General features: G+C 32.0%; 1 protein-coding gene across 1 annotated transcript; it reads left to right on the top strand.

The window, feature by feature from the left end:
• Window positions 1–2,278: 2,278 nt before the first annotated feature.
• On the top strand, window positions 2,279–4,772 carry LOC121260260 (GDSL esterase/lipase EXL3-like). The gene is made up of 5 exons (XM_041162088.1): window positions 2,279–2,555; window positions 3,594–3,724; window positions 3,831–4,064; window positions 4,214–4,469; window positions 4,579–4,772. Exons 1-5 carry the CDS (start codon window positions 2,279–2,281, stop codon window positions 4,770–4,772), a joined length of 1,092 nt encoding a protein of 363 aa, XP_041018022.1.
• The last annotated feature ends 6,456 nt before the right edge of the window (window positions 4,773–11,228 follow it).

Here is an 11,228-nt window from a genome sequence, read left to right as displayed (position 1 = left end):
CTGACTTGAGAAGAGGATGATGATATTGAGTAAAGTTTCACGCAACGTCCTAAGCCCCTTAGATATCCATAACGTGATTCAATAACCTGAGAAAATGTCCGAACACCATTTATAGATGATTCATCAAATGGAGCCACAACAGTTTCCATAAGTGATACTATTTTGTCCTATAAAACAAACTATTAGAGAAAGTATAAATATTCACTCACAAATTTTGATAGTCGATGAAAAGATCGAGAACCTGCATAATAGTATATCTTTAAATTTGCTCTATTTGCTTTGTTGACAGTACTCCCTTACTACAAAAAAAGAAATCAACATTATTACTATATTTGTTTAATGCATCTATCATATACCATAAAGAAATATAGCAGTGAAATTATCTGATATGCAGAATCTTCAAACATTATTACCTACCAATTCATGATAATATAACAAATGACATTGCATAGAAAGTAATATTTTTTTAATTGCAAATTCTTATTTACCATAACAAAAATCATTAGTTAATATTTAAATTAATTATATAAAATTCCTAGGATAACATATATGATATATTTTAATTTACAATAAATAATCATAAATATGTATAGGTAGATTTTTAATATATGATTTATTTTTAAAATATTTGAATGTCTTTTAATAAATTTTTATAATTAAACTTATTTCGATTGTCTACGATACCGTTCAAATGCCTCTCATAACCATTCGAACTGGTTACAACTTTGTTCGAACATTAATATACCATTCGAACGCTATAGCAACCATTCCTGCCAAATTTATTTATAACTTCCCACCAAAATCTTTGTTCGAATGATTAGATATAACGTTCGAACAGGTTCTAACTTTCCTTGGCACAATTGTGTATATGTTCCTGCCACAACTATTATTCGAACAATTATGTCAACATTCGAACGTGAAATAAATTGTTGTTCGAATATATATGGGAACTTTCAAACAATATAGTAACCATCACCGCCAGGTTTATTTATAACTTCCCACCAATAACTTCATTCGAATGATTAAATATTTCATTCAAACGGTTTCGACCTTTCTCCGACACAATTGTCTATAATTTTCCACCGTGACTATTATTCGAACAGTTATGTAACCATTCGAACGTGAATTATAATACTGTTCGAACGTGTTTGTGAAAGTTCAAACGCTTTTTTGTAGATGCTATATTTTGTCCTAAAAAGTGTAGTTTGAACAGATATTTGTCTGTTGAAACAAAGCTAAAATCACTTTCATATTTTGAGATGAAATTTAATTTTCATCCCAAATAAGTATTTTTAAGGATGAAATTTAATTCGTCTTTAAAATATTTTGTCTCTAAAGATGAAATTTCCTGTAGTAAGGTGAACCTAATTTGGTGATCACATGCAACTTTTATTTGGTCTACATGAAAAATATTTATACCAAACGATTTTTACCATACCAGGATGAGAATATTAGAAAAGAGTAATGATACGGTACTTTCAACTCTTTAATTTACAATTAACCATTCTATCACTTATTTTAAATTAGCCAATATAATTGTGATAGTTCATTAAAAGATAATTTTAATTTTACATAGATACCATTCATTTTAAGTAAAATAATAAAATAATCGTAAATTAATAATAAGTTTATCATTTTATTAAAAAATAATATGATTAGTTGCGCCTTAATTGAAGATGATGGAAATATTCTGCTAGAGATATTATATTATATTATATTATATTACACTGGACTTGTTTTCTCAACAGATACTAGTAATTGTTTCATGAGCGGGCATATAAAATTAATTTTTTTTTTTTTAAATTTTGTTATACATATTTTTTTTATTATGAAACCCGGATATAACTAGATTCCGGTCCGGAATCCAGATAAACACCTCTATTTTTATCATTTAAAAAATATAAAAAAAAATTAATACACTAATATTCACTTTCTTATAATAAATTATTAAGTAAAAAAAATTAAAATACATGATGTGTTAAAATTAGAGGGCAAATTAAGTGAACAAATAGCATTTTTCTTGTTTCATATACAGCTAGATAAATTTTGCACCTTGGTTGAGCAATAAATGACATTAACAGTGGGCTTCATGATCTGTACGTGTAGCACGTAGTATAAAATGCACCCAATTACTAACATTATTGAAGACCCCCGGCCGGCCACAAGTGATCATCATCTCCGTCGACCTCTCTTATCTTTTACTTGGATTCTAACTTTGGATCAAGAACTCCATCAAAGAGAAATCTAGAGCAGTTATATTAATCTTTTTACCTAAAACATGAAACACGGCCCGCCTTTCTCAATTACCACATTGTTCGTACTTTCCTCATGTGCTTTGGCTGTGTTGATCTGCACCACAGAGGCTGCCATTGAGCTACCAAGCAACGAGACAATTCCAGCTGTCATTATGTTTGGAGACTCCATCGCTGATACGGGTAACAACAACGATCTCGTGTCACTCACAAAATGCAATTTCCCCCCCTATGGCAGGGAGTTCAAGGGAGGAATACCAACTGGAAGATTTTCCAATGGCAAAGTTCCCTCAGACTTCCTAGGTTCTACTCTCTCTCTCTCTCATTTGCATTCATGGTTTTGACGGGCTATTTTTGTGTATTCTCTGGCCGGGGACAACTTCTTTTTGGCTTTGTGGAACACTGGAAACGACGACCAACCATTGCGTTCCTTAACCCCTAATCTTGTCCTTATTAGATATGTCATGCAGATAAACCTTTGGTTTTTAGGCAGGGAAATGTAGGGTATTCATAATTTGTTTTCATCGACGCCTCCCTAGTGAAAAGTTTTGCAGTTGCTCTTTTTAAGTTAAAGTAGAAATGAGTTAGTGATTTATGAATAATAATGAATTGAGATAATAGAATAAGTGTTATAAAATTTTTTAAAATGAGTTTAGATATATTTAGATATTAAGATGAATTTAGATATATTTATAAAAAGTTAAAAAAATTATGAGTCTAGCATATAAAAATATATTAAATTGAAAAAAAATTATGGGTGTATACGTAAAGTTTGAAAAATAAATTTAACAATTTAAAAATTAAGAATTTAAATATTAAATTCAACTTAAAAGACTGAAATTCAAATGATTCTTTTCAAAATCTGACCAGCTGTTTTAATATCTTAACTAATATTAGGCCGGAGGTTTAATACCCTCCTCTGCTACGTACCAATCGATGACAGTTGTATGGATATGGTTGGTCCTAGCATATGTTCATGACCAACCACGTGTCCCGTACGACTGGGTTCTTAAATTAAGGTCTGTTTGGGCCCACTCTTTTCGAAGCTCAAATACTCTAATCGAAGCACTTTTCCCTTCTTATAGCAAGTGTTTCGGCCTCTGTTGGGCTTGGGCGGCATGTGCTTTCACTTTCAGGTTTTGTTTTTTTTTTTTTTGGCATATTCGAATGATTGAAACATTGTCGACGAATACAAAATGAAAAATAAAATAAAATATTCCGAGAATGACTTTACTGTTTATGTTAAAAATAGGCCAATAGGTCGTTAAGAGCTGTCCTTTTTATTCCATCATTTTTAAAATGCTGTTCTTGTTTATTTATTTTATTTTATTTTATTTGCAGCGGAAGAACTTGGAATTAAAGAGCTCCTACCAGCATTTAGGGACCCAACTTTGCAGCCTAAAGATCTCCTAACAGGTGTAAGCTTTGCTTCAGGTGGCGCAGGATATGATCCTATGACCTCAAATATCGCGGTATAATGAGTAGTGGTACTTGTTTTTTCATTTTTTTAATTTACTTTTTTATGAGACTCATTAATTAATATATATTTTTTGCTTTTGTTTTTTTGATAAAAAATAGTCTGTGATACCACTATCCCAGCAGCTACAAGACTTCGAGCAATATAGAGGGAGGCTGAAAGGACTTGTTGGAGAAGAGAGGACAGACTTCATATTAGCCAAGAGTTTCACCTATGTCGTAGCAGGCAGCAACGATATTGGCAATACCTATTTTATTACTGGAATTAGGAAATTGCAATATGATGTCCCTTCTTACACTGATCTTTTGGTCAATTTGGCTTCTAACTTTGTCAAGGTACGTACGTACATATTCTTCGTTTTCTTATGATTTGCTGATGCCCATGCACATATCAAAGTTAAAAGTAGTAGTTTTTTAATGATGTGAGTCGATCTGAATAGATATTGTTATGATATTCTTTCTCGATCGTGAATAATGGTTTGAAGGAATTGTATGGAATGGGATCGAGAAGGATTGGTGTTTTGGGTGCACCACCGATAGGATGTGTGCCATCGGTGAGAACTTTGGCTGGGGGCTTAGGAAAAGAGTGTGCAGAGGAACCCAATCAAGCTGCAAAAATGTTCAATGCCAAACTTGCTGCAGAGCTGCGTCGCCTTAGCAACAATCTCCCTCACGCAAGGGTGGTTTACATTGATGTATACAGCCCTTTGCTTGATCTAATAAAAAACTCGAACAAATACGGTACGTAATAAATAAATATATTATCCTATAATTTTAAAGGTTGGTTCTTATTTTTCTTCTAAGTTCTTCTAGGATGTTGAATAATTCGTATAAATGTTGGTGTTTACAGGCTTTGAAATTGCAGATAGAGGGTGCTGTGGTACTGGGACTGTAGAGTTATCAATACTATGTAGCCAATTGGACCCCCACACCTGTAAAGACGACTCCAAGTATGTTTTTTTCGACAGTTATCATCCCACAGAAAAAGCATACAAGACACTTGCCAATCAGGTCCTCAGAAAATATGTCAAGAGCCTGCTTTGAGATTGTTGACTGTATTTCTTCCTCCTCTTTTATTTCCCCCACATATCCAGTGTTATCGGTATTGTGTAATTGTTTATGCTGATTTACACATTTCAGCCGTACTTGTATCCGTACGTGTGTTCTTGACGTTTTGGCAATTGGAGAATATCTATTTTTAAAATTGAGAAATTTTCTTTTTCTAGTTGTTTTTGTGTCATTTTTGCAGTACGTTTGGACTGCTCTCATGATGTTTAGAAATCAGTGACTTGTTTTGAAAAAAGAATCCAAACCCAAGAGAATGTCGGTAGACTCCAGAAAATGAAATCTTAAGAGTATCTCAAGATTTTGTCAATAGCAATGAAAATTATTTGAATTAAGATGTTTGAGTGGATTTTGAGAAAAGAGAAGAAATTTTGAATAAAAATATTATGAAATTGACAAATTTTTTAAATATAATTTTTATTTTAAAATTTGTAAAAGTTGTATTGATTTTTATATTTTTTTTAAATTTGTATTAGTTTTTGTGCTTGGATAATGATTAAATAAAATAGTTGGAGATTTAAAATTGATAATTATTTTATTTTTGAGTAATATTTATAAGAAATTGTGAGGAATTTCGTAAATAGTGTCGGTGTCCAATGGTACCTTAATAAAATGCACATAAAAATTATTATTTTAATTAGTCGGAGTAAAATGCACATAAAATTATTATATATATATTTGTTTTAAACAAAATTATTATTATATATATTATGCCAAAAATATATTTATCATATATATATATATATATATATCAAAAGTAAGTTTATATTAATAACTTAATATTAATGTTTATGTTTAAAATTAAAATTTTATATTATAAGATTAAAATTTATATGTTATATTAAAAATTATAAGATGAATTTTTTGTTCTAAGATTAATAGACTTGAATAATAAGATTAGAATTTTATGTTATATTAATTTCAATTTTAACATATAATATATGTAATATAATATAAAATATTATTTATAATATAAAAAATTATAAATATATATACTGGTCCGATTCGGTTTGAACCAGTTTTCAAAATATGAAAACCGACACCGCACCGGACTGAATCCACTAGTTCAGTCCGGTTTTCTGATTTTATTTTACACTCCTAGTCATAATTATTCTTCTCCCACCATTTTATGGAGACTGTGTTGTTAAAAGAGGGATGAGGACTAACAAGATACTTCCATTTTATAATCTAATTTAATTTTGTTTTAAGAAAAAATAGAAAAATAGAAGGACAATGCTTTAATGTGATAGGATAATCATTTTGAGATGAGAAGATTTTGAAACTCTCTTGTAGTGGGGTTGGGGTAGGAAAAAGAGAAAGTCCTGGTCCATAAGATTTCCACCATAACAAAAATCATTGTGGGAGTGTCTTTATTTCTTGTAATTTGTAGAAATGAAGAAACTAGGAATAACGTAAATTTTTGTTATATTTTGAAAATGTTTTTATCCATGCCTATTTGTAATCGTAGTAAGTATGGGGTCATAATTAGGTTGAGAAAGTTTCATTAGTATATAAGGATTATTTCCCCATTGTTCTAGGGTAATGACATGTGGTATTGCCTCAGTTAATTTCTTTTTGTTTGTTATTGATTTTAATTGTGTTTGAAATATACTTCGTTGAACTAAGATTTCAAGCATTTTTATAATTTAAGAGAACATCTTTACATAATGGAAAAATCTTATTACAAGCAAGTTCGTGCACCAATATTGATATATAATACATATGTTTAACGAAACGATGTGAATTAAAGACGAAAATAATTTTCATGATATATGAGATTTTTTTCTTCTCTCAAAAAAATTTTTTTCATTTTTTTTTTAAATTAAAAAAATCATCGGTACGCGATATGGTGTACGAACTCGCTTGTACCTAACAAAACTCTTACATAATATATATAATTATTTACAATCAATATAATAATTATGTCATTGTATTAAAAATAAATTTTAATTTTATAAAATTACATTTATTTCATATAAAATAGTTGTATAAAAGTGATAAATTAGTTATTTTCCATATATATACATATATAAGCTATATATCAATCCTAACAAAGGCTACAAATTAATAACTCAACACTTAGAATTTGGTAACAGGTGACTAGAATTTGGTTAACTTTCATTTCTCGGTGCTCTGAGGCTGAGTAGAAGCATGTAATCCTTGCCATTGTGCAGGGCTATCTTCCCTTCCTTCGTGTATGGTTTTTTCCTTTGTGTGGAGGCTGTTGTCTGCTACTATGGCAGAGGACTTAAGTAATTTGTACAAGCGTTTATCCATTACAGAGGACAAGAGTAAAAAAGTTGTTGTTGTGATGGAGAACTTTATAGACGTCCTTCTTCATGGGAAACAATGCTTAATTTTAAAACTGTTTACAGGGAGACATTACAAATCGTGAGACCTTTAAACAAACAATGCATCGTGTATGTGGAGGCCTATGAAGGGAATCATGTTTAGAGAGTTGAATGTTGAACTACTGCTTGTGGAGTTCAATGACCAACATGATAAGATACGAGTGCAGAAGGACGGACCCTGGACTTTCGACAAACTCCTGGTGTTGGTTCTGGAGTTTGTTGGCCAGTTCCAAGTTCAGGATATCAAGATGATAGAGGCAGAGTTTTGGGTTCGTATCCATGACTTACCTTTAATGGCATGCAATGTATATGATGGCCAACGTATTGGGGAGTCAATCGGGACGGTTGTTGCAGTGGACCTTGACAAGAATGAAATGGCTTGGTCTGAGTTCTTACGTGTTCATATTCATTTGGATATATCAAAGCCATTGCTACTGTGGAAGAAGGTTAATCTGGGTGTTCAACAGGATTATTGGGTGGCTCACATATGAAAGATTGGCAAATTGTTGCTACTAATGTGGTCGGTTGGGTCACGAGCATCAAGACTGTGAAGAGTTTAAAAAGCTACCTCAGACGGAGGCCCTGGCAACTATGCCTTATGTGCAATGGATGCGTGCAGCGCAACCAGGAGGTCGCAGTGGTAACCGTAAGGAGAAGTACCCCATGGTAACTGTTGAGACTCCAATTGAAAGAGTGGGTGCAAAAAAATAAGGGCCTAAGGATCATGCGCTATCCACGTCTCCTTCACATTGTGAGTCACGGGGAGATAGAGTGGATCATGTGAGTCACTCTCCTATCTGTTCAGGTGGTCAATTGGATGGGATAACTGCATAGCTACGCAGTTCTTGGCGAATGTTGCTGAACAAGAGGGGGGCATGCGATTAGGGCGTCGTTATTTTGAAAAATAAAGACCCTCATCTGTGTAAAGGTCATGTGAGGAACACAGTCGTTTTAGATGCTCATGTACCAGGCTTTTCTGTTAAGGGGGCCCAGACCCTCACTACAACAGAAACTGCAATTTTTCATGAATGAGTTTTGTGGCAAAAAGCAGACTTTTTGCTGGAAAAATCTTATTTCCACAAAATTTTGTTGTGGGAAGCTCGTGGGATAAAACTTGCCAGAAAAAGTATAATAGCCCACGAAAGGTTTAAATTATAGCCAATATCTATTTTTTCCCACGACACTTCTCGTGACAAGAGCTGATAAAGTCACCGTAACAAATCACTCAGAATTCAAAACATAATTCAGTTTATTTGCAATGATATAAAGTCGCCGAAACCAATTAATTACCCTGTCACAAAAGCTATTTGCGACAATAAAAAGTCGCCACAAAAGACCGTTTTTTCGCCACAAAAACGTTTTCTACCACAAAGATATACTCGTCGATAATATCTCATGGTAAAAGGTCATTTCTTTTTCTACAAATAGTTTTTGTGTCATTAGCTAATTATTTACCACGAATGTATATCTTAGAAAAAAAATTCGTGGCAAAAGGTCATATTTCTTGTAGTGGATCTACTGTTGTTTTTCAAGTGGGCAGGCCTGGTGGAAGAAGAGGACGGCCCAGATTGAAGCCCAAGGCTGATATTAATTGAGCAAAGACTTCAATCGAATCAACGGTTGACTATAGCAAGAAAAGGGAAGCTTTGTCTGTGGAAAGAGGGGGATCTACGAGAGACAAAGAAGCTGTCTTTGTGCTTACCAGATGGTTTGGGTAAAGATCAGTATGAACTATCATTGGTGGGGGCTGCGATGTAGCCTCGCTGACAGCCATGATGCTGTTCAGCTAGAACCCTCGTGGGCCTCAATCCACCCCTCTATAAATAAAATATTTAACAGAAAAGTTGTGTTTGGCTCTCCCAAAATTACATAAAATTGTTTGAACCGAGAAATGTAGAGAATCAGCTGGATTCATATTAAAATCGACATTTGTTATATGGATATTGAGGATCGTTGTTAACAAGTAATTTCACCTTTTGGTATAAAAACAAAATGAGGGGCAAAATGTAGAGAATCCTTGGCCTGTTTGCACGCATCGGATTTGTGTATAGTCGTTTCGGATTCAAGTAATTGTACATGGGCAAGATCGATCCACTCTCAAATAATTGAACAATAGGTTAAAATTCAAATATCTTAATCTTAGTCGTCCAATTTGTCATGTAATATTTATTGTATAAATTAATGTTCCAACTATATAATAATGTGGATGATGTGATCCATCCAACTCAAATCATTTAACTAATTCAATGACACGAATTGATCATCGTCGGCCATTAAGCAAGAGTAAAGTGGGATTGCCCCCATAACAGTTGCGGGGTTGTTCACCGAACAAGCATTATTCTACATCCTAGAGGTAGCCACGTATGTGAACAAATACATCTATACCATATGTATTTATGATAATAATAATGGGAATTGGCGTATATATTAAGGAGGTTGCCCACCAAACTTGCATGAAAATGCACGGTTTACTTTCCCTTTTTAACATGCATGCCCATGCAGCACGAGATCATGAGATCCGCCTTTCGATCTACACCAACCGGCCATTTTCCTCGATCCGTCTCCACCAATGTACTTTTCCAACGTACGTACACGTTGGCGCAACCAAAATGGTAAAATATATACATATAACGAGCTGTCAACATCTTAATTTATTGTATTATAGTTTTCTATTAATTTGGATGTGGTTTAATAAATTTTTTTTTGTAAGATATACACGTAACGTAACCACTAAGACATAAGTAAATGTCTCACAAAAATAAATCACTACCATTTTTTCCAAAAAAAAAAAAAAAAAAACGTTTCTCTAGGATCACAAGCGATGACATTATATATATTATTCGATCGAGATGATTGAGTTGGCACAACACCAATTTTAGCGACAATCGACGAGACTCATCATCAGGGACTTTTATATCGATATATATATACATATATATATATATATATATATATATGGTATGATATGATCAGAATCAAGGAGGGACTTTTATATTCGAAACCCAAAAAACGAACAATATTAATGTCAATGGGTCTTTATATATATATATATATATATATATGACTGGTGAGTATTAATTATCTCTCTTTGATCTTATATTAATTATGAATGAGTGGAGTTATAGCTACAAATGAATTACATAAAAGTAATCTCACAAATTGATATGCATGGCTTCATATAATCTATCATATATATTTTATAATAAAAGTAACTTTATAATTTGACAAACCACAACAAATCACATCAATTTATAAGATTACTTTTATATAATTATTTTTTGGCTCGAGTATTTCTCATTCTGAATACCCACCAAATGGCGTGCCAATAGATTATGATAAACAGTATATTTTTATTTTAGTATAGCTAGACCGGTACTTTTTTCTTATGATTGAGAGTCATATAAAAAAATAAAAATAATTTTGAAACCATTACTTCACAATTTCCACAAATTTTTTTAAAGAATTATATTGTTTTTTTAGCTCAAACCATAAAATTAAACAAATTAAAGGTGAAGAATTAAGAAAATATTATTTTTTGGGTTTATTTAAACTTTATTTGACTTTGATAGTTTGAATTTGAAAAATAAAATTATTTGATTTAGAAATTGTGTAAAATTTGTGAAATAGTTATATTAATTTTGAAGCTATAAACCAAGTTGTTAGTTAAAATATTAAGTGTGAGAGACAGCCTTATATAATTATATTATTTGATTCATTAAAATTTTCAAAACTTGTTAAAGAATTTCATCATCAATCCAAAAATCCTTATTCTAAGAAAATTCTTATTTTAGATTTTCATTGAATCATTTCACTAAATTTCGATTAAAAAAAAAAAAAAAAACACTTTTACTAAAAAAAAATAAAGAAAAACTATAAATATTATAATCGAACAACTTTCGATCAATATTTCTGACGTATGTGCACTAATCACCGACTGAGACTGGCAACTAAAAAGCCTGCATTAGATGTACACAGATAATGCAATGGGAAGTCCCTGACTGAGACTGACATGCAACTTCACGCTTCATTCCTGATCACATTTTTTTTGTCAGCTTATAAATAGAGAGAGCAAGCGAAGAAGACA

This window comes from Juglans microcarpa x Juglans regia, chromosome 4D (genome assembly GCF_004785595.1).
Source record: "Juglans microcarpa x Juglans regia isolate MS1-56 chromosome 4D, Jm3101_v1.0, whole genome shotgun sequence".
In the NCBI taxonomy this organism is placed as follows: domain Eukaryota; kingdom Viridiplantae; phylum Streptophyta; class Magnoliopsida; order Fagales; family Juglandaceae; genus Juglans; species Juglans microcarpa x Juglans regia.
This window is presented reverse-complemented; position numbering and strand designations above follow the sequence as displayed.

Coding starts and splice junctions, on each gene's coding strand:
- LOC121260260 (XM_041162088.1), top strand. CDS start 2,279: ATGAAACACGGCCCGCCTTTCTCAATTACCACATTGTTCGTACTTTCC. Junction 3,725..3,830: donor CTATGACCTCAAATATCGCG/GTATAATGAGTA, acceptor GATAAAAAATAG/TCTGTGATACCACTATCCCA. Junction 4,470..4,578: donor AAAAAACTCGAACAAATACG/GTACGTAATAAA, acceptor TGGTGTTTACAG/GCTTTGAAATTGCAGATAGA.